The sequence below is a fragment of the Camelus dromedarius genome, chromosome 3 (assembly GCF_036321535.1).
Source record: "Camelus dromedarius isolate mCamDro1 chromosome 3, mCamDro1.pat, whole genome shotgun sequence".
Classification (NCBI taxonomy): Eukaryota; Metazoa; Chordata; class Mammalia; order Artiodactyla; family Camelidae; genus Camelus; species Camelus dromedarius.
In genome coordinates, this window is record NC_087438.1 from 113,552,224 (window position 1) to 113,579,951 (window position 27,728).

At 43.6% G+C, this 27,728-nt stretch overlaps 1 protein-coding gene across 6 annotated transcripts in view; it reads left to right on the forward strand.

The window, feature by feature from the left end:
• The window catches only part of TTC1 (tetratricopeptide repeat domain 1), a 50,470-nt gene that overhangs the window by 15,497 nt on the left and 7,245 nt on the right, over positions 1 to 27,728 (forward strand). For 4 of the 6 annotated variants that reach the window (XM_010992811.3, XM_064484517.1, XM_010992812.3 and 1 more), the window contains exons 3-8: positions 5,743 to 5,803; positions 7,009 to 7,121; positions 10,199 to 10,235; positions 14,439 to 14,587; positions 16,862 to 16,916; positions 26,088 to 26,721. In XM_010992811.3, coding sequence (XP_010991113.3) covers positions 5,743 to 5,803; positions 7,009 to 7,121; positions 10,199 to 10,235; positions 14,439 to 14,587; positions 16,862 to 16,916; positions 26,088 to 26,221 — 549 coding nt within the window. In that variant the 3' untranslated portion in view covers positions 26,222 to 26,721. Of the gene's footprint in view, positions 1 to 5,742; positions 5,804 to 7,008; positions 7,122 to 10,198; positions 10,236 to 14,438; positions 14,588 to 16,861; positions 16,917 to 26,087; positions 26,722 to 27,728 lie in introns of those variants that run through there. The other 2 variants (XR_010380410.1, XR_010380411.1) reach the window with 1 other exon arrangement.

Genomic DNA, 27,728 nt, shown 5'->3' on the forward strand with positions numbered 1-27,728 from the left:
TTGCCCAGGGATGTGCAGTGTTCTTCAACCCAGAAAACCATTTAAGCGTTAGGTAACGTTCCAGACTTTCTGCAGTGCTTTTTTATTCTCTTATAATTTTAAAAAATACTCTGTGAGGTGGAATTGAATTGCCAAATTAGAGGCATTACGTTCAGTCTGTGTTCAGAGGAAGATCATGTGGGGAAGGAAGTGAAAGGTAGTCCTGGGGAGGAGATAAGGTTTGTGCCAGACTTTGAAAACAGGAAAATGTGCTTTGGGCAATTGGAAGGAAAATGTAGGGGGAAACAAAGGCATTCCAAGGTGGGTGGATAAGCAAAAGAATGGAATGAAGAATAAAAGATGGGAAGATCGGACTGTCTGGAAGAGAGGACTTGTGTAGTCCTGGGAGATAAGGTTGAGTGGGTTGGAATAGAAGTTTGTTGTGAAGAATAAGAGATTTCTGAATCTTGATTTCTGTTACCTGTAAAATAGGTCAATACCTCCCTCCTACTTCTCAGAATTGTCTTGAAAAGCAAATGAGCTAATGTATGTGATCACAGATTTTAAGTAGTGGAGTGCTATCCTGATATAGGTTATATACCGCTTTGACTACCAAGCTGAGAAGTTTGTGGTCGTAGTAATTATTGAAATAAACTCCATTCATCAACGGCATTGTCTGCTTAGGGTTTTCCTTGACAATTCCTGTGACGATTTACAGTGCAGAGTAATGTCGCTATTCCCCACCCCCCACCCCCGAGTTTTCAGTGACTGGGAGAAATACTGAGTAAAGAGGCCTGTAACATTTCTTTGGCTCCCATTCTTATGAAAATATAATTCTGGAACAGATGTTTCCCAGTGAGGCCTCTCTAGAATGTGTTAAAAAGGCATTGTGGAGGCGTGCAAGAGGACTCCTAACCGAGTTAGACCAGAACCTGAAAGATTTGCACCTGAGAATGCAGCAGAATCCCAGCACTGCCAGTTCATTTATGTGTGAATGCTCCTGGCACTCGGCGTGCTAAGTCAGACCTAACGCACTGTAAAATCTGTCCTTGGATTCCAATAACGTTACACAGGATGTGTGCCATCCTTTGGAAAAAAGGGGTGTTCCAGCAGCAGAATAAATCCTAGTCTTTGTACTGGGATCAAGTTAGTCTCTTGGCACCGCTGAGAGAGTGCAGCTTTCTCTTCAGAGTGCTATTTTTAGCTGTTTCCTAGGAGATGGTCAGCATGATATTGATAATTGCATTAATCCTCAGTTTATACAGTCTGTGGAAGCAGCAACTCTTTTCCATTGTTTACTGCTCACTGGGTCACTGAGTTGTGATTTATCAGTTGAAAGAATAAAATGCCTTCCTTAGAATAATTGGCCTTTGAAATCCGTTCTGGAGCGTATCTCTCTGCTCATTCAGCTTTTAGGCCAACTTACAAGGGCACCGTGAGCTTTTCTCGGGCTGCCTGCTCAGGCTGGCTCTTATCAGTAATTCCTTCTGGGTGTACCTTGGATCTAGGCTTTTCCCATTGGGATCTTAATGTTCTAAATTTACCAAATGATGATTAAACTCTTAACACACACACACACACACACACACACACACACACACACACACACACACACACACACACACACTCACTCTCTCTCTCTCTCTCACACTCTCATGCACACTCACTCACTCAACACTCACTCACACTCTCACACTTCACAAGAGCCTGGTCTGACAGTCTAAGTGACTCATTCATGTTCATACAACATTCCTGATAAGTTGGCACTGGAGAACAGATTATAGATCAGAAAGTAGCTTGAAACTAGAGTTAAAGCAGAGAGATTGAAAATTGTTAATGGGTGGACATTAAACTAATAACTTGATGAGTTGCTCTTCTCTAAAGAATTTTTATTTTTGATGTAACTTTTTAAAAAATATATTACAGACCTTTCAGACCTGTGATGCATTTATTCATGTGATCATATAATTTTCTCTTTTAACTTATCAACATGCTACCTTGCATTAATATATTTTCTAATGTGAAACCAACTTTTCATTTACAACTTTATTAGCCAGTGACATATGCAGGGGGCTGTTTTTGTGTGAATTTAAAATTGATCGAATGAATTTGCTAATATAGGGTTTTGGTTTTACCCTAATTGAAATCATTTTAAAACTTTTTTAATTAAAACAAATTTTTTTCATACCTCTTTATCCATTTCTCCTGCCCCCACCCAAGCCCTGACCTATGAACTTAGTGGGGTTTTTGTTTGGATTTGTTGTTTTGTTTAGACTCCACGTATAAAAGAGAGCATATGGTGTTTGTCTTTCTCTGGCTTACTTCACTTAGCACAATGCCCTTGAGATCCATCCATGTTGTCGCAAATGGTAAGATTTCATTCTTTGTTATTGTTGAATCATATTCCATTGTCTACATATACCACAGTTTCTTTATCCATTCATCCATTGATGGACACTTAGGTTGTTTCTGTATCTTGCCTGTTGTCAATAACGCTGCAGTGAACATGGAGGGGCAGATATCTTTTTGAGTTAGTGTTTTCATTTTCTTCAGATAAATACCTGGGAGTGGAATTGCTGGATCATATGATGGTTCTATTTTTAATTTTTTGAGGAACCTCCATACTGTTTTCCATAGTGGCTGCACCAATTTACATTCCCACCAACACTTCACAAGGGTTTTCTCTTCTCCACATTCTTGCCAACAGTTGTTTCTTGTCTTATCAATAATTGCTATTCTGACAAGTGTGACGTGATACCTCATTGTAGTTGTGGTTTGCATTTCCTTGACGATTAATGATGTTGAACATCTTTTCATGTACCTGTTGGCCACGTATGTCTTCATGTCTTCTTTGGGAAAATGTCTATTAGATCTTCTGCCCATTTTATGTAAGGTTGAGGGTTTCTTGCTATTAAGTTGTATGAGCTCTTTATGTAGTTTGGCTATTAACCCCTTATCAGATAGATGCTTTGCAAATATTTTCGTCCATTCATTTTGTTGATGGTTTCCTTTGCTGTGCTGAAGCTTTTCAGTTTGGTGTAGTCCTACTTGTTTATTTTTGCTTTTGGTGTCAGATTCAGAAAATCACCAAGACCTGTATCAAGGAGCTTACTGCCTTTGTTTTCTTCTAGGAGTTCTGTGGTTTCAAGTCTTATTATGTTCAAGTCTTTGATCCATTTTGAGTTTGTTTTTGTGTATGTTATAACATAGTGGTCCATTTTCATTCTTTTACATGTGGCTATCCAGTTTTCCCAGGACCATTTATTGAAGAGACTGTTCTTTCCCCATTGTATATTCTTGGCTCCTTTGTCATAAATTAATTGACCATATATATGTGGGTTTATTTCTGGGCTCCCTGTTCTGTTCCATTGATCAATGTGTTTTTATGCCAATACCATACTGTTTTTTAATTACTGTAGCTTTGTAATGTAGTTTGAAATCAAGGAGCATGATGCCTCCAGCTTTGTTCTCCCTTGTCAAGTTTGCTTTGTCTGTTTGGAGTTGAAATAATTTTTAACAGGATTTGTTCTGGAGTTTTCTTGGCTTCCAGCATCCAATCCCCCCTCCTGTGTGGAGGAATTCCCTTGTGCTGTAATCTTGCTGAGTGGCAGCCGCCCATGTCCCTCACTCCAGTCTCTGACTGCCGAGTCATGTCACCTACACTTGGCTCATTGGATGCTTCTGACCAAAACTTTAAATCTGGATAGGGCAAAGAAAAGGGAGTGGTTAGAATTTATTGGCTGCTATTACAGCCCTGTCTTGACCAGTCTCTTCCACTGGAAGGCACTTAGTGTTTTCTTGCGTCTTGACTTAACAGAGCTGCCTCGAGTCCTGCCTGTTCTCTAAACCTATAATTTAGGTCTCCATTGATTGTGTGAGCCCCACAGTAGCATTCCAGTAAATACGCCCTTCAAAAATTTTATTTGCCTGAGATAGTCTTTTTGCTTGCATCCAGAAATCCTGACCAATACAACAGAGGACCATTACAACCCAAGCACCTCTCTCTTGGGTAGTACTAGGGAAATGTGGCCTGATTTTAATATTTTGATTGCCATCACCACCACCCATTTTATTTTTTCTGTATTCCCTTAGAGTAGCCTCTCCTTAAGCCAAAAGAAAAATACCGTATGATATCACTCATATGTGGAATCTTAAAAAAAAAAAAAGACAAATGAACTTATATATAAAACAGAAACAGACTCACAGACATAGAAAACAAACTTACGGTTATTGGTGGGGAAGAGGGTGGGAAGGAATAAATTGGGAGTTCGAGATTTGCAGATACTGACTGGTATATATAAAATAGATAAGCAAGTTTATGCTGTACAGCACAGGGAACTATATTTGATATCTTGTAGTAGCTCATGGTGAAAAAGAATATGAAAATGAATGTTATGTATATTCACGTGTGACTGAAGCAATGTGCTGTACACCAGAAATTGACACAACATTGAAAACTGACTATACCTCAGTAAAAAAAAGAGTAGCCCTTCTTTAGATATGTTGTATCTTAAAATGAATTATTTTATCTGTTGAACATCTGGCACATAATAGATACCATAAAAATTAGATTCAGTTTATGCCTACCTTTTAGTTTCTTTGTTGAGATTCATCAAGTGCTCTATTTCATCCCAGAGGATAATAATAAGGTATTTGGAAAGTACCATGGTCTCAACAGCTCACTTACAAACTTTGTCCAGAGACATAATATTTTTAGTTTGGTTCCTAATCTTGGAAGTACCAATTGTTTAGGCTCCCAGCTTGTACTGCGGATGAGAAAGCCTGTTAAGTGTATTTCCTCCCTTTGAAGCTTTTATTTAGTCAGAAACTTAAAGAATGAAGGAAGAGATTTTTGGAGTTTTCTTTCTTTGTTTGTTTTAATGCTGTCAAAAGTGGCAGGCAGACACTTGTGCCAGTTCTGCTGGTGCTGACCACGTTGTTAAGATGTTCGGGGCTGAAAGCACAAAGGGATCCGCACGTGTCGTCTTTGGTCTACAGAATGGCATTCACTCTCTCTTTGAGTTCAGTGAGTGCTTAGCCATCTGTGTGAATTTCTGACTTGTTAGTCTGACTTGTTAGAAGCAGCTAAGAAAAGAGATTTATCTGAATTTCTTCAAATTTCCCTGTGTTAGCCTGCTAACAGCATATGCTCTGACCCTGTGAATAAGACTCGTTTCCCCATAGTGCACTCTGCCAGCGCACTGTATGTCTCCTTCATGACACAAACTGTAGTTGTAGCTAAATAAGTATTAAGTTGCTTATTTTACAGAAATAATAGCCTATTACTTATTGAGCCCTTATTTGCCCATCAGTATATTGGGAGCTTTATATACATTGTCACATTAATTCATAAATCTATTAAAGCCTCAGTTTTTAGATGAAGAAACTAAGACTCAGAAAGATCTGGAACTTGTCCAAGATCATATGATTAATAAGTAGCAGATCTAGAATTTGAATTTGTAAGGGTAAGCATACCAGTGGGTATGTTGTTCAGTTTCATTTAGAGTAAACAGAAATTACCATTCTGTGCAAAAGCTAGAAACAGAAAACCTAGGTTTTGTCTCTTAAACGTCAGGATGCAATTGATGATGAGCCAGATGGTTGTGTGTTTTTCTCTGTATCTGTTTGAGATTTAATGAAACTGACCCAGTTCTCGAAAATCAGGCTGCTGCCTATGCAACGGGCTAACGTGTAGTGAAAGCTGACCTTTTGTTCACTGACAGTAATATTCTGAGAATTATGTCATTCTCTGATCTCTTTCAGAAAAGGAGAGAAGAGAGCACTAGACTAAAGGAGGAGGGAAATGAGCAGTTTAAGAAAGGAGGTAAGACACCTACTTGAGCACTGATGCTAGGCATCTTGAAGAAACACCAAAGAACGTTTGGAAACAGCTAGCAAACCTAAACTGCTGACAATGCCATGTTGCCTCCCAGCACCTTGGAATTCTGTTTTTTACCAGGTCCACATTTTCTCAGTGGACAGTGATCGGTTACCACGTGTCACTAGGCACAGGCGTAGTTTTTCTTTTCTATAATCTATTGCCTGTAAACCCAGAAATTAGGAGGAAAAACTCTTGAGTTGTTGCTTTGGAAAGCTCTCACTTGGAATGTTAAAAGGCTGTTGGCCGCACTGCTGTCAAAGCAGGGCCCCCCTTCCTAACTTGCGGCAGTGCTGTAAAGACTGGCCGGTGGGTCCCCCACGGCCTGGGGAAGGGGTTCACTTAGGCTCTGGCTGCTTTTTCATGTGCCTCTTTCTGTGGCTGCCTTCAGTAGAGAGATGGCCTCCATGTCCTGCATTTCCTGTATTTGCTTAGAAAGAAGTTGGGTTCGTTTGAGGGAAGTAGTTGATCTTATGGTAGCTTTCTGTCATGTTTCAAGACTGTATATGCTTAGAAATCTGGGAGTAGTAACATTTTCCCCTACTTATTTTTAACTTAAAAAAAATTTTTTTTCCTTATATCCTGGTTTAACAACCATCACTTCTTTTTTTTTAAGTGAACTAAATGGTTACAATTTCAAAAGCATGTTTCTTTGTATTTTAGTATTAAATATTTCAAACCTGAGAAGTGAATAGGCAATTTTCTTTTAGTACCCTGACCATAATTCTGTGTATGGCATTGAATATATAAATTTATCACCATTTTCTCTTTTAAGGTGTTTAGTCAGCTACTGATTTTTACATTGTTGCTTTTAGCTCCATAAAATGTCCCTCCAGACATTTCCTGGAAACAGTTTTAGCCAGGTTGACTCCATGAAAGCACGCTGTCTTTAATGAAAATATATACATAGGATTTTTTTCTTCCTCTCAGGGCATTAAACCCAGATTTTATTCTCTTTCATCTGTCCAGTTCCCTAGTTCCCTTTCAAAAAACTTACTAAATTGATAAACCACTTGAAAGGTAAGCGTTAGAGCATTTTATTGGAGACCTTTGTCCCGTGAATGGAGAGCTACGCCTTGTGAGACCCTTTGGAATACAGAGATACCAGGAGTGAAGTCATAACGATCTCTCATATTTTACCTTATCCTCAGATTATATGGAAGCCGAAAGTTCTTACAGTCGAGCCCTTCAGATGTGTCCATCCTGCTTCCAGAAAGACAGGTCTATTCTGTTTTCAAACAGAGCTGCTGCAAGGATGAAACAGGTATGTACCTTTGACCTTTCCTTTTTAAGAAGCACGTGAACTTGCAGTGTTTTCGTAGGCTAGCTTCTCTCCAGAAACAAGCACAGAGACTTCAAAGCTGCTGCCTCTCTTGTCCTGCCCACACATTACCCTGATGTAAAGGGCACAGGCAGGATAGAAAAATATTTTGAAAAACTTGAGTCGGATTACTGTTCACATTCCTCATTAAAGTGGCTGAGTGAACACTTTCATGGAAGGAAGCTGGCAAAGTTTCCACCAAACTAGGGCAGGTTAGTGAAGCAAAGAGCCAAGTAGCGCATGGCCTGGAACAGCTGATAGCTGCTTATTCTAGGCCTCTGGGATTCCAGATAAAGACTCAAAGGGTCAGGAAACACTAATTAAAAGTCTGGACTTCAAGGTGCTTATTCCTGAGATTCTGTTTTTCTCAGAAAAGTATGGACACAGGGAAACATCCAAGAGTTGGGCGGAGAGGTACCCTTAAATGCAAAATGGGTGTCAGGGAAAGTTCAGAAGTATTTTGTAAGTCCAGAGGACTGAGAACCTGGTATAGCAGGGTGAATGTAGAGTAGATAAGAGTGCAGTTATATTTGTTTGCTGTTGTGTTGGTCTTAAAAGTTAGATTTGTTGTGGTTTGTCTGATATTCCTGTTTAGTTAACGTGGTAAATCTTGCTGGACAGAAATGATGAGAATTTGAAAAGAAAAAATTACCACTTGTTTAACTGTGGCTACTAATATTCAAAACACAAAGTGTAGGGTTTTTTTTCAACACACCTTTAAGCGACCACGAAGCCAGCCCAGTATTAAGTGAAGTGGTTTTCTGTCTGTCTGTTTAGATCAGGTATCCATGTTACTTTCTTTTTGACGTTGCCTGAATTTCACTAGTGCCTCTACCAGAGTCACCTAGTATGACCAGCTTTTTTTTAAGGGTGTGGGGGGAGGTGCTTGGATGTTTAGACATGCAGAAAGTCTTTTTTTTTTAATCCAAATTTATGTTTTATTATTGGATTCACTCTCCAAGGTGAAAATGTTTTTAGAATGATTGATGTGGCATCATGGGAGAAGGAATAACTATAGTATACAAGCAGACATTTTGTATTAGAGGTTCTAAAGCAACTATTTTAAGTTTATTTAAAACAGTATTCATTAATATATTCTGCCATCGATCAGAATTCACAGCCAACACCTTTTACATTTAGCTGGAAAATTCTGATCTTTTGCTTTTGCCTCTGAGACATCCTGCCATGTTCTTAGGCTAGAAGTTGTCATTGTGAAGTGGAATCAGGGATACCTTCAATATCAGAGAAAATGTACCATGCTCATCTGGCTCCTGGGATTTGGGGTTCTTTGTTCCCACAATTGCCGAGTTAATGGTGTTGCTAGGGATGGGCTAACGTAATCAATTGGTTCTTGAGTTAGGAAAATGTATGGCCTTGCTAGTCTTTTGCCTGTCACTTCTGAAAAGAACTCAAAAGACTTCTGTGACTGTTTCCTGTACATAGGATAGGTTTGTTAGTGAGGTTTTTCGTTTGTTCTTTTAACTTGCATTCATAATATTTTAAGAAGATTCTAAAATTATAGACTTGGAAACTTCAGGATTAATGCACTGAAGTGATTTAAGGAGCATATTCTGAGTTTGAGAAGGCGATGGGTTAACTGCTTAAGTTTCTGAAAGGCAGGTGTGCGGCCTCAGCACCCCTGACTTGGGTGCGCCTGGCCAGGCTTTCTGTTTCATGTGTGAGAGGGCAGAGGCAAACTGGAGTTAGGGCAGAGTTTCATTTCAGCTGTAGGCCAGGCTACACAAGAGAGCAGCCAAAGCCCTAAAAAAAAATAAGCTCTAAAAATAGTTTCTTAGGGGCACAGTGGATACCACCCCCAACATTTATACACATAAATTGTAAAGATTTACTCCTATTTCAGAAACTTTAAAATATGAAATTGTGTGTCTTAGATTTATAGGACTCTGATAAGTCTGGAAAATATGGACTTACAGATTTCTTTACCACAGGACTTAGAGCTTTTAATATGTGAATTGCTTGATAAGCATTGGGAGAGATAATATAGTTAGTGTTTCCCAGATGACTCGAACCTTTTTTGCTTATTGTGGGTAAAATACACATGACACAAAATTGACCACTTTAAAAGTATACAGTTCAGTGCCAGTTAAATATGTTCACGGTGTCATCACCACTGTCTGGTTCCAAATTTTTTTTATGACCCCAAAGAAGACCCACGAAGCAGTCACTCCCCATCCTTGGAACTGTTTTTGATTGACTCCTTAAACACACTTTGGTCAACGTTCTAAAATGCTCCGCAAAATAATTGATGCTTGTTACAGTAGCTGTTATGGAAATATTGAGCATTTATTTGAACTAACATTTCTGTAACATTGTAGAACATTTCTAATTTGGGGGAAATAGACATTTTAGAGTTTAGAAAAGTTAAGCAGCAGATCAGTGTCAGGGCCAGATCTAGACTCTAGCTCTTTTGGTAGCCAGTGTTCTTTCCACTGTGCTGTGCTTCTCCGTTCAGCAAGCTGAATTGGTTAGATATCTTACTTGGCGAATTGTTTTGTAGTTTTGTTTCCTTATTGGATAATTTAAGGTTCACAACTGAGACCACATAACAAGTCATACTGTGTTTGTAGATGGACCATCTTTATGCTTTCTGGAAGATACCGCTTTGGATGTGCTATATAACAGCTAGCCAAAGAGGAGGGTTATTAATTCAGTTATTCACTTATCAGTCATCTGCCCTGTGTATTGACTACAAAATTTTCTCAGTGTCAACATTCTAAGGTAAAGTATCTTGCAAATATAATAGGTCAGTTACAACAGTCTTTAAAGATACATGAGGAAGAAGCTACTTGAATAATTTGTTGCCAGGAGACTTTGAATTCAGAGCTGTCACCATAGTTTGAATTTTAGCTTGGAAGTACCATGCATGTTTTGGCGTGATTTCTTTGAAAGGCAGTCTGCATCTCCATAAGCAGTTGTTAATGATCAGCTTATGTCATTGAGCCTTTGGGCTGTTGAGACAGATCTAGGGTGACACATATTAATGGTCTGTTTCTTTGTAGGACAAGAAAGAGATGGCAATCAGTGACTGCAGCAAAGGTACAACTTTTTGGTCTTGTTACATGTTAACATACAAGAGCATGACCTCTAGACAAGCCAATTAGGTGTGCACTTGTACACATGGACCCTTCTTCTGGGGCCGATAAAGAAGAAACTTTCAGCCTTTCTAGAGGTACTGCACAGTAGTCATCTTTGTGTAACCATGCTTTTAAATGGATAATTCAGGTGGTTTATCCTGTACTAGTAAATATACAGAAAATAATTCAAAGCTTCCGTGGCCACAGAAATTCTTGGAACAGAATTAGCTTCCTGTAGTGTCCATATTACTTTCCTTTGAGATTGAAACTGAAGATCCGAGCTGCCACTGGGGCATCTGGATCTGTATGTTCAGAGTGGCAGCAGGGGGCGCAGTTTCTTTTAGGGAATTGCTGCTCTAGTTAGAGGCAGTCATTCGTCCAAACCTTGCCATCATTTTAATTATCCTTTCAAGCTCCACACAGTGAACCGAGCCTTTGCTGTCTGATACCTGAGTTCCATCATGGCCTTTCATCCCAGCAACTAATAGAGGCACCCCCGGACGTCGGATCACTGTTGTTTTTTTCAAAAATTTCCTGATAGGCCAGTCAGTTGTCTTACCTTTATAACCTGCGTGGTGTGGAGAACACACATGATCACTTTCCCTTCTGTCTTGCTAGTCTATGAGTTTTTCTAGCTAATTACTTCTTTTGTAATTTATGTTTTTTCTTTTTTCCTCCTTTGGATAAGATTTTCTCTGAGAGCACTCTATAGTTAGAAAGAACCTTATATATTATCTAATCCCACTCTCAGACCAAGCGTAAATTCCCTCTTCTATTTTGTTTTTGGTTGTTTTTGTTTTTGTTTTTTTACATTAATTAGTTACCCTATCTCCTGGATTTCTTTTCTTTATGCTGGGTGTTTCTTCAGAGTACCTGAATGAAGCTGTTGCTGCGTTAGAATCTAGCAGACTGCTTCTGACCCATTACTATCTTGGGCTGGATCTAATTCTGAATGTACTGTTTTGTTTGGAAGAAAGTGTTTAACCTTAATCTGTGTGACGTGTGTGGGTTTAAAGAGTTTAAATTAGGAGCAAGCTGCTGATTTTCCGAGTTTTTTTCTCTGTAACCAAATGTTGAGAAGATGCCTTGTGAGCCTGATGAGCAGGGTGTACACTAGGAAACAGAGTTTATTTCTAGCTGTAGCCCTCAGTGTAGGAGGCTTACCAAGAAAGTGAGAGGAGGGAGAGGACAGTGTTTCCAACCACAGTGTCTACCAGATTTGTTTTTGGACTTGGTTAAGCCAGCATTCGTGTGCTTATCCTTAGCTGTTATGGGCTGCGTGTATGGAACCAGAGGCAAAATACATCGACACTAATATGGTTTATTTGTATTTAGGACCTTTCTCCTCCCCTCTAAACACGTACACACGCCCACTCAGTGCATAAACCTTGGCAAAGGGCTTGGCTGATTTTTGAGGTCGTATTTGGAGCTCATTGCTGCTAGTCACGTGGAACAATATTTCATGCCAGTCACCCTGGGCCTTTCAGCCTTGGCGTAAATAAAGCTTAAGTTCATTCTTTTTATATGGATTAAGAAAGAAAATCACAAGTTAGAGTGGTAAGTTGACTTTAGGGATTTTTATACAGGAATCATGGGAGAGGTTCTTTCTCTTCCATACATACTTGCATTGTTAGGAGCTGTCCACCAGTTGAGAAGGGGGTGGTATCTGAGTTAAAATGTAAATTAGGGCGTTCAGGTTTTTAGCAGGGATAGTAGAGGTCATTGGCGTATTTTTCTTATAGATATTATGATGTTGTAATTGGGAATATTTTAAGAGAATATGATATGCTGGACCAAGGGGAGGTTGAAAACGAGTGAAGTTGAAATGTTGAGGTTGGGTTCTTTCAGAGACTCTTCTCCTGAACAGTATTCCCGTCCACCTGCTGTGCCATTTCTCTGGTCCGCTTCTCTGACAGATTGCCTGTACTTAGGTGTCTGCTTATGTCTTCTCCCGTTCTCTCCTCACACGTCCTTTGGGCTTCTTTTTCGTCCACACCCATGAAACCCATCTTATAAAAGTGAGCAGCAGCTTCCTCTTGCTCCGTAGTTGCTTCTCTATCCTTAACTTTCTTGACCTCCCAGGAGTGTGTAATGTAGTGTGTCATTCGTCATTTTTTTTTTTCTGTTTCATTAGCTCTTTCTTCTTACTCTCTTTTGCTGGCTTCTCTGTCAGCCTCGTCATTTTAGAAGTTCCTAGATCTTCATCTGTAGGGCCCTCTTCTTTTTTCTCTGTATTTTTTCCCTGTGTGATCTCACCAGCTCTGAAACTTTGACCATCTGTATGCTGCAGTTTACATCTTCAGCTGTGCCCTGTTGCCTGGAGCTTGTTTCTGCTGCAAACTTGACATCTCCTCTGGGATGTCTGGTAGGCGTTCCGGATTTAACGTGCTCAGAACAGACTCTGGTTCCTCCCCGACCCCCATGCATGCAGGCACACACAACTTGCAGTTATTTTCAGTTTAATGAATGTCATTATAATCCATTTACTTGCTGAAACTAAAGCCTTTGGAGTCATCCCTGATTGTTCTTTGTTCACTCCACATGGCTTAATTAGCAAGTCCTGTGGGCTCTGATTCAAAGATGGTTCCTTAATCCGGCCTCTTCTTTCCATCCCCACTCTCACCAGCTTAGCCAGCATCATCTCTCACCTGGACCACTGCACTGACCTCCCAGCTGTCTCACTGCTATCAGTTGTCCCCTCCACACTACAGCCAAAGTGATCCTTAAAGTGTAAGTCAGATTATATTTTTAATCTGCTTGAAACTGATCCAGTGGCTTCTTACCACACTTAAGAAAAAGTCCATGTTCCTTTCCCTGGCCAGCAAGGCCTCCATGGCCTGGTTGCTGCGTCTGTCTTCGCCCTCATCTCTTCCCCAGCCCCTGCCTGGCCACCAACATGGCGAAGTTATTCTTGCTTTAGGGCCTTTCTTCTTACTAGCCCTCTTCCAGTGCACTCCTCCGCTTTTCAGATGGCTGGCCTCCCTCAGATATTCCCTTTTCATATTCTTTGACCACTCTCTAAAGTTACCTTATTCCCCTCTTTGCTTGAATTTACATGACCTTGTTTCGTTTTTCTCCATAGCACTATAACCATCTGAAATTACTTGTGTGCCATCTGCTCTTGCCTCCTAGAGTAGCTTAAAGCTTCATGAGAACATGAACCTTGTGTGTTCTGTTTACCATTATACTCCAAAGATAACACCACGTTAGGTACTAAATAAATAGTTACTGAAAGTATGAATGCATTTTTTAAATGAGTATATCATTTAGAAAGGAAAAAAAAAAAGTTCTATTGCTTCCTAACAGAAAAAGAAACAACTCAAAAAGGAATAGAAAAGTGCTGTATACTTGAACCAAAGCACAGGCACAGGATTATTAGAGGGGCACTTGTTAGGTGAAGGGAAGGATGTTATGCACCAGTGACATAAAGGTGTTGGAGCAGGAGTTTCAAGGAACAGTGACAAATTAGCCAAAAATGTAACCTCAGTAGTCATGGCATGACCTCAGTAGTTGAGGCCCAGAAAAAGGAGAATGCTGGCAGAGTTGACCGCCAAACTGTTCTCACTCAACTCTTCATAACTTGTCCCTTCAAATTCCCTCTTGCTCTTTCGCTGTGCACTCGAGCTCTGTGTTCTGGCCTGTTCTAAAGTGGGTGAAGGAAAAGTATGTGGAAACCAGGCGTTGGGGTATAGACCAGGTTTTGGTAATCTACAGCCACAAGCCAAATGCAGCTTGTGTGCCAACTGCTTTTATTACAGCCCGCAAGCTAAGAATGGTTTTTACATTTTTAAATGGTTGGAAATAAAATCAAAAGAGAAATGGTTTTTCAGGACACATGAAAATTATGTGACATTCAGATTTCGGTGTCCATAAATACAGGTTTATTGTGATGCAACCACCCTTATTCGTGCAGCGTCTGTTCTTGCTTTCGTGCTATAGTAGCAGAGTTCAGCAGTTGTAATAGAAACAGTCTGTCTCACAGAGCCTAAAATCTTGAGTATCTGCCCTCTACAGGAGAAGTTTGGCAACCCCAGCTATAACCTCTGACAAATGACTCTTCCTTATAGACCAATGGAAAATGGTTAATAAGGAAACTTGGTGTGGCTGAGAGTGTATAGGACCTTTTTCCTCATGGTAACTAACAATTATTTCTTCTGTTTTACAGCAATTCAGTTAAACCCCAGCTACATCAGGGCAATACTGAGGAGAGCGGAGTTGTATGAGAAAACCGACAAGCTAGATGAAGCCCTGGAAGACTATAAATCCATATTAGAAAAAGATCCGTCAGTACATCAAGCAAGGGAAGCTTGCATGGTAAACCTCATTTTTTTAAAAAATATTTTCTCTTCTATTCCCTGTGTTGCTACTCAGTGAATCTTAAATAATCCTTTGAGACACAACTACATTCCATTTCTGTGCTTTTGAAAAGCTTATTAAAATAATATGGGAGATAGAACTTCGAAGTGGTGGCCACAGACCTTCTCTGACCATGTACCGTTTAATCCTCATCCTAAACCTTTGGCCTCCAGGGTTGACAAGAACTTTATTTCACGGCTGAACTAGGGAAATCTTGCCTGCTGGTAGTTGTGTAGGTTAGTTGAGAGTGAGTCTTAGTATCACAGGTGTTAAGCCTCTGGTTTTCTGTCCATCCTTTGCCTTACTTAGTCACCAGGTTTCTAGTCATTGTCACATGCCCAGTACATTTCCGGTTGAATGTATCCTAAACTAACCTTCTTAATCTTTCTTAAAACAACTCTTGTTCTTGTCCTTGTCACTAAAACTCATTTTGCTTCTAAACGTCATAATATTCGTATGTCGATTGTAAATTAGCTACATGTTACTGGTTTTCCTCCCTTAAAAAATAACTTGTGCTTTTACCTTTAGCACTACTCTCTGGTTGTCTCTAATGGGCAGAGCAGCGTCTGTTCTAAAGATACGCTACAGAATTAGGTGTGTATATGTTATTGCCCCAATATAATAGATGTTCAACTAAGTTTGAGAAACACTGGCTTTCACTAAACAGGTTTCCGTGCTGCCAGACTTTCCCAGAGGGTCATTAGGATGGAGAGTTCTGTCCTGGAAGCCATTACGCAGTGGAGAGACAGGCCAGCAGGCAGGAGTGGGGAAGCTACAGGCCTGTTTTACTGAAACCAAACTTTTTGGCTCTTTTTTTAATTGAGGCCACTTGCCAACATTTAAAAATGGAAAGATTTTACTAGATAAAAATCTAAGCCGGACTCCTCTTAAAAATTAGATGTGGACATGCTGGCCCCTTCTTGAATTCCCGCGCGCTGGCCTTCGGCCGGCGCTCTCCAATTCCACCGCTGAGCCACACCACCCACTATTGCCTTACAGCCATTCCATTACTTACTTACATTTCCTGTCTGGCCCCTGAGGGCATCTCAGCCCCTGCCGTACAGGATTTCTCATTTCTTTCTTGGAACTGTGACTCCACCAAGCAGACCTGAGAAATGTTGATGCATCTCCCTGCACTAAGATCCTAGGTGGTTTGGGTTTTATTTTACGGTGAATTCCTTCAGTAATAACAGATCATTTATTTACCTAGAAATGGAATAATGGGAGAAAGGCTCGTTCGGGTAATTAGAATTCATACGCAATTTGAAAGCAGTTTTAATCCTTTATCTGACTTTTAACATATCTCCGAATGGTGTTAGGATTAGCTTAAATTTGACATGAGGAAAGGGAGCAGAGTTCTTAAAATCTTGCCTAAATTCTCGGTAGCCTTTATCCTTGTCAAATTAGTTTTAAGCTTTCTGTGAAAGGGAGCTTGTTATTAAAGCTAGTTGGTATATGCATAATGAGTTTATTTTATTTTGAATTATTATAACTGAGTTATTATTGGAACCCCAGACTACTTGGGACCACTTACAGAGCAAAAAGTGGCCACAGAAGACTATTCTAGATGGGTGGTGCTCAGCTGGAGGTGGTCTGGTTCCCAGGGACATTTGGCAATGTGTAGGGACACTTTGTCACGACAGGGAGGGTAACTGCTGGCATCTAGTGAGGAGAGGCCAGGAATACTCTAAACATCCTACAATACACAGCACAGCCCCGCTGCTGAAATACTGCCAAGGCTGAAAAACCCTGAACTAGATGATCATTAGGAACATCCAATATCGATCTGATGCTTTCTCAACACATGAGCTTATATAAAGAAAGGACTTCAAGTTAAAAAATACAGATGGGCAAAAACCATAAACATCACTCGTAATCCCACCACCTAAATACACCGCTATAAACATCTGGTGTGTATCCTTTCAGATGTGTGTGTGTGTGTGTGTGTGTGTGTTTTTCTCCAGTTTTTTTAATTGAGGTCCTCCATGAGCCCCTGTGCCGAGGACTGGGCATGTGGCATTGAACCAGAGGACTGGGCATGTGGCATTGAACCAGACAAAACCCCTATCTTCCTGTAGCTCGTCCACAGGTAAATGCTGGCTTTTTCTTTATGTAATAGGATCATATATATGTACCTAACCCGATCTCATTTTCTAGGTTTTTAGTGTTTCTCAAATTCAAAATAAAACCAAAGGATTTTCACAGTCCATGTTTCTGTGCTTTTTCCCTCAGAGATTACCTAAGCAAATTGAAGAACGTAATGAAAGACTGAAGGAAGAGATGCTGGGTAAGTCTGCTTCCCTTACTTTCTCCTGACTGTAAATAGAAATAGGCAGGAAGCCAGGGGTGGGGGGGCACCAGTGTTTTTATTCTCTAGAGGAGAACACAACAGTTAAAAACACTTTCAGGGCCCTTCTTTTAGTGTAGCCACCAATACCACAGGACTAGTGAGTTCTTAGCCATTTTTGACTCCAGAAGGAGCGATGTGGTTTAGAGTGGATATCAGCTTTTCAAAAGTTAAACTTCAATTTTGTTTTTCTTGAAAAGCTTTCCTGCCTTGAAGAATGCAAATATAATTCAACTCCCAACCTAGGGTAACACCAACCTCTATTTCAGATCATGAATTTCATTTTAAAAAAACAAAAAAACAGAACAGTTGAGTTTCTTCATTGAGTAAACAGCCTAAGGTTTTGGGTTCATCAGGATGCAGTGACTGATGGCACCGAGAGTCCCTTTAGTGCTTGAGAAGACATGAGAGGGCAGGAATTCATAATACATAGTAAAGGGGAGAAGACTGGGTAGAGGGCAGGGCAAATGGATTCAGCTGACTCGTGTTTTAGTTCTTGTATTTGTCAAAGCTTTTTTTCTTTTTTTAATGGAGATACTGGCTGTTGAACCCAGGACCTCGTGCATGCTCCCAGAGCGATACCCTCCCCTCAAAGCATCTTTATAGTTGGAGTCAGAGAGCGCCTCTCATGAGCAGTCTGCTTGACTGAAAGGGCGTAAAGGTTCCTAGATGGAGACCTACCCAGCTTTAACCTGTCTGCTTAAACCCCTGCTTGAGATCTGTATGTCCTTCCTTATGAATATTTGATTTCTGTCTTGTGAATTGCATTCAGTATATTGCAATCATACGGGCCTAAAGGAAAATCATTTAAAATAAACTGAGCCTGGCCATTCATGGCCTTTAGGCATGAGTATCTAGAAAATGAGACAAGTTTCCCAGATCACTCCGATAGCTGAGCAGATTGAGAAGAGGCCATTAACCTCGATGGTCCAGAGCCTTCTGGCCCCTGCTAGGTAAACTCAGACTCCAAGGAGAGCTGCTTCATGCCTGGGAGGTTTCTGGAGCCTTCTCCGGTTTTTCCAAAAGTGGCTCTTTCCCTAATTTACATCCTTAATTAAATTTGACACCATGTTTAAGCAGAAAAATTATCTTGGAGGTGCTTTTTCTTGAAAGAAGAGGGAATGGAGCATTTTCTCACCTATTTTAACAATGATGCTTTATTTTGGGGTGGGGGGAAGTATTTGCATTTAACTGAGCTGAATTTCATGCTGAAAGAGATGGCTTTGTGAATGACCACTGTGGATTTGGAAAGACACTTAGGCACTGGTCTCTAGGTCCTTTTTTTTTTTTTTTTTTTTTTTTTAATTAATTTATTTATTTATTTATTTATTTATAGCCAGTATGAAACTGTAAAGGGGTAGGTATTAAACTGAGTCATACTGCTGCTGTCAGTTCCAGATGGAATGAAAACTTCCATCTGTCCTTGTCACTCTAACTTCTAATGAGCCAGTGTTTCCTGTCTTTGGGCTTTGAGTTTTACTTACATTATTCCTTTCATTTGAAATACTCAAGTTGAATTCATTCCCTCAGTTGCTTCTGTAATAAATTCTCCTTCCATCTGACTTAAACAGCTTAAATTGCTTGGTAAATAAATATGTCAGTTGTTACGCATCAGTAGTTTGAATGGCTGGACTCCGTTGTTTTCCTGATGAATGTAAAGATCACGAGTAAAATACGGCTTCTAGGTGTTACCCGTCATAGGAGAGCCTTAAAGGGAGGAATCCCTCTCTGCGTGGACTCTCAGCCCCACAAGAGCTTTCTGGTGTCCATCCCTCCTCGTTGCAGATGACCTGGCTTTGGTTCATGTGCTGTGAGTTCCTTGGAGGACAGTCCCTCCAAATGCAGAGTGATGTCATGTCCTTAGAAGCTGTGAGCTGGCTTTTTGCAGTGGAGTGCATGGTTTTTAGTGCTAGTTTCTCTGGGAATGATGGCTTCTACTGGAAGACAGGCAGTTAAAGATACAGAAAACTGCTTAATACCATTTGTCTTTGGCATTTACGAAGTTATGTGATTATGTCACAAAATGAGATTGTGCTTAGGTTTGTTCAGTCATCTTTGACTTGCTTTTTCTTTTTATAACCTGACTTCCTCTTTGTTAGAAAGAAGAGCTACGTACCCGCCTCTTTGAGGGGAAGAAATCTGAATTGGAATTAGGAATGAGTATAACATACTTGCTTCTCTCTTCTTAGCCTGTGTTTTATAAATATCATCCTTAGAGCAGGAGTGGAGACCCTGGGAGGCCGTCAGTCATGGTGCTGCAGTCCTTGCCCATCAGAGAGGACGATCGTGTTGGCTTTAGATTTGAGGAAAGGGGTCAGTAACTGGAGTGTTTCCTTTTGTCCTTTCTCTGGGAAGAAAGTCTCTTGTTACACCCTGGCTGTAATAGCCAGGGAATAAAAGGTTTAAAGGACTTACGGGTGTGGTCAGTGGTGTGATGAGGTGGGAAAGATGCCCTGGACAGAGAAGCCCAAGAGGCTCAGAGTCTTTTGAGCCATTGGTGGTACTGGTTATTGATTATTATCTGGCTTTGTTCAAATCTAGTGATTTTCACTTTTTGAACAGCAGAACTCCTTTTTAAAACAAAAATTATATGAAACCACAATATAGAAAACAAGAAGTGGTATTTTATTTGTATAAATTCAAATGTTTAGTGCTTATAATCAGGCAATTTTAAGGAACATAAAAATTTGAAATCAAGAGGGTTTAGGATGGCAGGCACAGCCTTATGAGTATCAATAGATCATTTATTTCTTTGTTTTGTTTTCACAGTGTTAAATTTTTTCTCACATAAATGGGTTTTAAAAAAAGATTCAAAGTAAAACTGATGAGACATTTTCAGATCCTTGAAGCTTCTCTGCTGGACTGTGGGTACTGATGACAGAGCCGTAGCGCACTGCTCTGTTTTCAGGAGTGTCTTGAGAAGCATGTCTGTTTAACCCTCTAGGGGAGAAGAGCCTTCTGGGGGTTGGGTTCTCTGCACAGGAGGTGGCGGAGATTAGCCACACCTCGCAGCTCTGCCGGGAGGGCGAGAGCTGTGTGCTTGGAGACCAGGTGATGGTGCTGACATAGGTCTCTGAACAAGTTTTGATTACAATTAGAAAAGAATGTGGGATCAAGACTTTTGCCATCATCATTTGCAGATTGTTTTATCCTATATCCTGGCCCAGCCATGAAACCTCAAACATGTGGAATTACCAAGAATCTTTATGTATATGCCTGTGGTTCTTCCTTGCTCTCTTGTCATCTTATGTCAAACTGTGAGATTGGAGATAAAGTTGTCTGCTTTCTCCAAAAAAATAACATGGACTGTTTTTCTACATCATCTTAGGAGGGACACTCCACCTGGGCAGCCTCATCCCGCTGATCACTAGAGAGGGATGTTTACAGTTAGTTTTTAACATCAGGCTTCTGATCGAGATCCCACTTGCCAGCTGCGAAAACAAGTTATCTTTTGGGGTGGTTCTCAAAATACAGTGTCCAGACCAGCCTCATGTGAGAACTTGTCCAAAAAGCACGTTTTCCAGCCCACCCCAGGCTACTGAATCAGAAATCAGGGGTGAGGCCCCCCACTCTGAGTCTTAGCCGCCCCTCTAGGCTTTTCTGATGCACTCACTCAGGTTCATCTGCACCGATTTATGGATATGACTGGTGAGGAAGAGGGCAGCGCAGGCGCAGCCGGGAGCACTGAGGCAGGATGGGGTGTGGCCATCGCAGTGATAGGCAGGGGTGTGTTCAGCAGCTCTGCTTGGAGAGATCCCTGCTGAGCAGAGGTAGGCTTGTGTCTGAGTTTATCTTTCCCTCCTCGTGCCGTGGCTGCAGCAGAGAAAAAGTAGAAAGTAGACGTTTCAGAATGTGTGCTCTCCTCATTCACTAGGCTTGAGATGTGCGACAGCTCTCTGTGGCAAGCCGTCCCTCGCCTGCTTTCATTGCCAGTGTCTGTTCGGACAGGCTGCCACTGGAGAGGTCAAGGCAGCTCACTGCAGGTCGTTGCTGTTTGCCGAGTGGGTAGGGAAGACCACCCAGGTCCTGGGTGGGGGGTGTCCCGGTAGCGTGTATAGTTTGTATTCCAACCATTCCATGAGATTTGCTCTTCCTGCCTCAGCCAAGAGCTGCCAGGTGGCTGTCCCGACCCGGGAAACCTAGAGCCAGGACAGGACACTCACTGATTCCCCCAAAGGACCCACAGCCATGGGCAGGGCGTGGCCCCAGCAACCCTGCCTTCCTGTCACTGGCATCCGATCCCTCCCGCTCACACAGGGGCCTTGGTCATCATCCAGCCCAGGTTTTCCATGTGGACTGTCCCTCCTTCCACCTTCTTGGAACATGTTTGTCATCTCCTGATTCCTGAAGTTCCTCAGGCGTTCACTCCTGGCCACTCGCATCCTTTTGTGAACTGAATTAAGAACACTGCCTTTTTATGATCCACATTCAAGATACGGGCCTGGAAGTAATTTGTTCATTGTCATTGCGAGGATACGGCACATTCTTTCTCAGCTATTCTTGTGCATTATGTGCTTCTCCACTCTGCAAGTAGAAGGTTCTAGAATCAGTTCCCTTACTGAAGATTACAAGAAAGACTCAAAATTGTTACTGGTCCTTAAAACTCCTAAAGCCACACGTGTGGGTATGGAAATCCAGGGTTGTTTTTTCCCGTTTCTCTTCCTTCCGCCCTGCCTGGTGCTCATGACAGACTGTGCACATGCCGTGCCCTGCGCGCTGGCTGGCTCTGTGTTGTTGTCGCCCCTCGGGGGTGTGTGAGTTCTGGGTTTCCGGTTCCCTGCTGTTTGCTGCACTCCCTAGTCGCTCCTGTAGCTTCTGCTCGTGGGAGGATCACTCCTGCCACTTGGACAGTTCTTGGTAAGGCTTGTTTCAGCCTCTACTTTCACCCAGGAGCTAAAATAAGCATTTGAATTGGGTGTGAATTTTATCTTCTCTCTTCTGTGGTACCTCTTAATCTGCCTTTTGCTCAGAGGAAAGCAGGAGTCAGCCACATGGCTTAGTTTCCTGCCTCATAAGAGGAAATGCCATTTCAGGATTCTTTTGTATGCGTTTTGGTTTTCCAAGTAGGAGAAGGTCCCAAAGGACCTCTTGCATTGGGCTCAAACCCCAGTGGTCTTAGAGAGGTGGAGGCAGATGGCCTTCCTGGCTCTCCGCAAGGTAAACTGACTCCTGCACTGTCAGTATCTCCAAAGAGAAGTCACGCATAATGAGTCATTTGGATTAGCATGAGACGCTGTTGCTTGGAGGCACAGAAATTACTATTCATCAGAACGGGCATTAATATCCAGTCACGACCATTCTTGTCTGAGCACAAGCAGTGCTGAACTCTTCTCTTTGCCATGAGATCTCGTCTGATGGATGAGATCCTGACGGTTTGGGCCCTGTGGACACGTCCAGGCTGAGTGCTGGTGCCAGATTTGCCACAAGTGGAAGTAAGGGAGCCTGACTGCTCACTGCCCAGGTCAGGGGAGGCGTAGGGTTTGGCAGGCGGTGGGAAGTGTGGCAGGTCGGCTCCTTTGGCAGATGACCCTGTCTCGGATACAGAGGTGCTGCTCTGATCTCTGAGCGCCCAGCCTGACTCTGGGCGGCAGCAGGAGAATCTGTGAGTGTGTGACTGTGTACACGTGGTCTCTGCTGAAGGTGCTTCTCTGCCACCATCGTAAACAGTAAGAAGTGAGCTGTGCAGACACCAAAAACTTCTTGGTTCTACCTTAATGGTGTGCTCTGTCCTCTTAGTTCCCACTGGCCCCGTGCTGACTTCGGAGTTTGTTTTGTTAGTTTGTTGTTACTGAAGTATAGTTGACTTACAGTATTGTGTTAGGTTCAGGTGTACAGCATAGTGAGTCAGTATTTTTGCAGATTACACTCCATTTGAGGTTATTACAAGACAGTGGGTATAATTCCCAGGGACATCCGTGTTGCCTGTCTATTTTACATGTAGTAGTTTCTGTCTGTTAACCCCATCCCCTAATTTCAAAGCTGTTTTACCCAACACTGTAGACATCAGATGTTTGTTTAATGAAGAAATGGCCTCTTTCCCATTATGTTGCACTAACTTTCTGTCAGAACCACCTCCAGGCTCTCCTTCTCTTGTTCGTTTTTCACTTTGTCCCACAACGTGATTAACCCTGAAAGCTACTCCCAAACCATCAGTGGGCTTTGCCCTGACACAGGAGCTGTAGACCTCTGGGCCCGGGTCACAAAGCCTGCCATCTGGGTCCTTCCGCCTCCCTGTCAGCCCATTGGACACACTTCCCACCCTTGCCTGCCTGTCTCCCTACATTTGCTCAAACCACCTTTGCCCGCCCTGCGCACTCCCCCCATCCCAGATGGTTGCGGTCCTGTGTCTGCCTTGGTGGAGATTCAAATGCAGGCTCACACACAGAGCTCTGCCAGATGGGCCTCCTCCCTGCCCAGGCTGGAAGGGCTCTTCCTCTTACTGACTCTCCTAGCGTTTTATATCTCAGCCACATGTGAGCTGGCTTCTGCGTGTGTCTTCCAGCATATCTGAGCTTGTTTCGGTGTGAAGATCGTGTCCCATATCCTTGCATCCCCACCACACTTAGTACTTAGTACTTGGTTGTGCACTGAAAGGTGACCGCAGGTCTTCTCTAGCGTGGAGACGATTTAATCCTGCGTCTTTATTGGGTGTCTGCTACCTGCCAGGGACTTTATGGACGTTTTCTGTTTAGCAAGCAGAACTTCCCGTCGGCCGTTTGCTGTTCTGGAGATCATGGACTGTTGTGGAGTGTTACCAAGGCAGAGATACAAGAATAGAAGGAGAAAGAGTGATGCCATGTGTGTTAGGTTGGGACCTTGGAGAAACAGAAGCCATGCTTGGATTAGAAATGCAAGATGTTCATTGGGGAAACACCTGCAAGGGACCGTGAGGCCATGGGCGGCAGCTGGAGGTGGGAGGGAGCCCTGTAGGATCCCTGCGGAGGAGACGGGGGTTGTGGTTGTCGGAGGCCTGGGCCGCGGTATAGTGCCAAGGGCTTCTCAGCAAAGCCACCGGGGAGCCAGAGTTACCTGTGAGAGGAGTCCCTGTCCTGTCCCCTCCGTGCTTGGCCGGTGCCTGGGAGCAGCCGTGGGACGCGCAGCAGCCGTGCTCCCTGCATCTGGAGAAGCACGTGCTCGTGACGGCCGCTCCGTGCCAGCAGCCGAGCTGGAGCTCACGGCTCCTCGTGGTGGGCAGGTCTGCAGCCAGTCAGGCACAGTGAGGCCTGCAGAGCGCCCCACGCTCCCTCTCCGTCTGCAGTTTGAGTGTCTGTGCCCGTGCTTTGTGGCCGTCTCCAGGCACAGTGGCATCCTCCCCATCCTCAGAGCACGTGGAGCCTCGTCTCTGCTGAGACCCCTCCTCACACCCCTGAGGGCCTGAGCGCTCCTCTGGGCTCACCCCAGCCTTGTGTCTGTCTCCCCAGCAGACTGTGAGAGCATCTCGAAAGCCAAGAATAACTTGTACCCTTGAGACCCCGGTGCCTCACGTGGCAGACACCAAATAAACGTATGTTTGCACTTCAGCCTGTTGTCTTGGCAGTGGAGGTGGGCCCGGCAGCGCCCCCTCCTCCCAGGCGGGGCCGGAGGCGCGGCGCACAGTCGGTGTGGCCCCGAGACAGAGGCTGCTCCTGCGGGGTGCGGCGCGAGCGGCCCAGGAGGCTCACTGTCGCCTCGTTCCCTCCGTGTCAGGAGGGCCGGTGCCCGTGCGGCAGCGGCGAGTGGGGCTTACTGGGTTTTAAATGCCTGCTTCTCCCCTGTCCTCTTTCCCCGGCCGCATGGCACGCTGCCGGTTCTGGCCAAGTCACGCTTCCCTAGGGAGGCCCTGTCGTTCCTGGCTTGCCGTGGTCCCCACCCACGCGTCCGTCTAGCTGCGGCCTCTCCGTGCCGCCACCTGTGTGCGGGGACGGCGTCAGTGCCAGGGATCGTCCCCATCAGCAGCACTGAGTGTGTGTCCGGGTTTACGTTTGGGAAGCGTGCCTGGAGAGCGGTCGGTCTCGGTTTAGGGAGCTTTCTCAGAACGTGATGAGCTTCTGGGGGCTGAGTCTTCAACTGAGTCCCAAAGCTCTCTCCGAGAGTTACTAGGAAAACCCTTGACATTTGAAGGCCATGTGTCCTAAGTTTTTGACCTGGGGTTTACTTCAAGGTGGGAGCCTCAGAGGGACAAAGCTGCTAACGAGGGTAGGTGGGAAGGAACCTGCAGTTCTGATGGTCAGGGGCTTCTTTCCTTTTTACCCACAGAAGTCCCCATCTCCACTGGAAGCAGACCTGCAAGAAAAATAAGAACAGTTTAGAAACGGTTGAAATATGTATTCTCCCATCCTAGCCACAATTTTCCAAAACTCTCTTAGTTTCAAATATTCCATCCTGTTGCCCCACCAATCCTTAAAATCTCTGAGATGTCCTGGAATCTCCAACTTTTATATAAACTCCGTGGACCTCTAGTTATGTTGAATCAGCATAAAAATCCATGGTTATACTGTGTATCTTAATTTTGGCTTCATGAATTGAACTCACCTGGTGATGAATAAATATAGCCTGAAACTCGCGGGGAGGAGACTGGGCTGCTGAGGGTGGCGGTGCTGTGCACGTGAATCAGATCTCCTGTGTCCCGAGAAATGACGAGTCTGGGGTAGAAGCAGGGCTGTGCTTAGAAAAGCGGGAGGCTCTTGAGTTTGAACCCAGGTCAACAAGTGGAATCAAGAGTCGGCAAGTGGCTCTGCTGTTCCGTGGAGGAGAGATTTGGAGGGACCTCCACCCTCCCCGCCAGGCAGCGGGGCCTGGCCTTCCGCCTGCAGGAGCGGCTGTCCCCGGGGGCCCGCCGCTGGTCCTGGCGCCCGTGGCCCTGGCGGCCCTGGCCAGGCTGGACAGGGCACTTTGCCCTCCCAGGAGGGCTCCCTCATGTCATCTGCTCAAGCAGCGGCGCAGGGTGGAGGGCCCTGAGGTGACTGCAGTGCTGAGGGCAAACTGGGGGCTGAAGTTTGCATGATTTTAAAAGCAGGAGTTTTTTAGCTGCAGAGAGATACCCTTTCTGTGTTGTAACCAGACAGTAAGGCAGGGTCGATGGGGATCGTTCTGCTGACCATATTTATTGCAGTTTCTGCTTTTACATTGCAGGTAAACTAAAAGATCTCGGGAACTTGGTTCTCCGGCCTTTCGGACTCTCCACAGAAAATTTCCAGATCAAACAGGATTCCTCTACTGGCTCCTACTCCATCAATTTTGTTCAAAATCCAAATAATAACAGATAACAGAGATAACAATAGCTTTTAAAGCTGGCTTGGAAATTGTGTGCTGCTTGCTGTTAGCGAGGGGAAAGGCCCTAACAATGTTTAACTTTTAAAAGCATCTTATCTCCAAGACAGGCTATCCAGTAGAGCCCAGTGCTCCCTTCTGCTCCTTGTTTTATGATCAGGGCTAAATGCACTTCCTGTTGTAATGAGCCTAATTTGATTTCCATTTTAGGGTGGTGGCTGTGCAGCTGTTGCCCTGGTTCTGGCTGTCCTTTATTTTGTCCAGGAGAAAGCCTGCTTGTCGAGGCTCACCTCCCCCGAGCTCCTCAAAAACAAACCCAGCCAGAGTCTCCCAGGCCGAGCAAACTTGCCGGCCAGAGGCTGCCCAGCCACAGTTGGTGGGGCTCCCCCCTGCCGTCCCCTCTTCCCGATCACACACGCCGCCCAGGCTGCCATGTGCGGGCTCCAGCATCTCGTGATTTCCTCTGTGGTAATAAACGCGTTCTGTGATGGTCTGAGCTGGGTTGTGGATTTTGTCCCTGTGATGACAGCTCAAGAGGAAGGCGTTTCTAGCTTTAGGAGCGGTGTTGGTGTCCAGTGGTGTTATGGGGTGTGGCTGGATTCCACAGATCTTCCCCGTGTCTTAGTTTCCACCTTGAAGATGATCTTGAAGAGATGCCTGTTCTGCCATGCCCTCGAATTCAGGCACTCCGCCCCGCGCACCGTCTCGGCCTCTCCGGGTTTGTGCGGGTGATTGACGTTAGTGGTTTTGACCAGGCATCAACCTTAGTAATTTCAACTTAAAATGACTTTGTTCAGGAATGATGGTATGTGAACCCCCGAACAAAGCCGTGTCCTTTTAGACTACGTGGACCCAGGCGTTTCAGTGGCGGTAGGTTCTTTTTCCCTAGTCATGGCTGCTGGTGAAAAGCTTTCCATTGTTACGGTTTGGATGTGCTTTGCCAAGCCTGCCTCTCAGGTCGAAATAAAATCCTTCATGCAGTTTATAGGGGGAAAGGAGAAAGGAGAAGGAGCGTGGTTACTTTGCTTTGCTCTCTTTATGATAAATCTGGCACCTGGTTTCCCCCGAAAGGTATGTGAGAAGTCACACAGGTGGTACAGAAACCTTGGCCGGAAGCCGTGCGGCCCAGCTGTCGGCGGTGCGTGCGTCCTGTGCGGCCTGGGTTCTGACAGCAGTTTTCAGGCCTCTTGATATTTACCATACTGGAAATTAAAGCTGAGAAATGTATTAAATACTTAATTAATTCGTTTAAAACTAACAAATACATTTTATGTTAATATGATAATCGTTTTAGAACAGTATCTTCTAAAAATCACATTTTAGTAAGAAGAGGGAATTTTTTTTTTTTACACAGTTTGCAGATCTCTCTAGTGTGTGGCTTGATGGAAGGTAGCATGATTCTCATGTCTGCTTGTGTGCTCGTTTCGTCATGATATATCACGTCATGTAGCCTGGAAAATTCTGTGTATTTGTGACAGAATGATGGTGGAAAAGCAGCCTCTT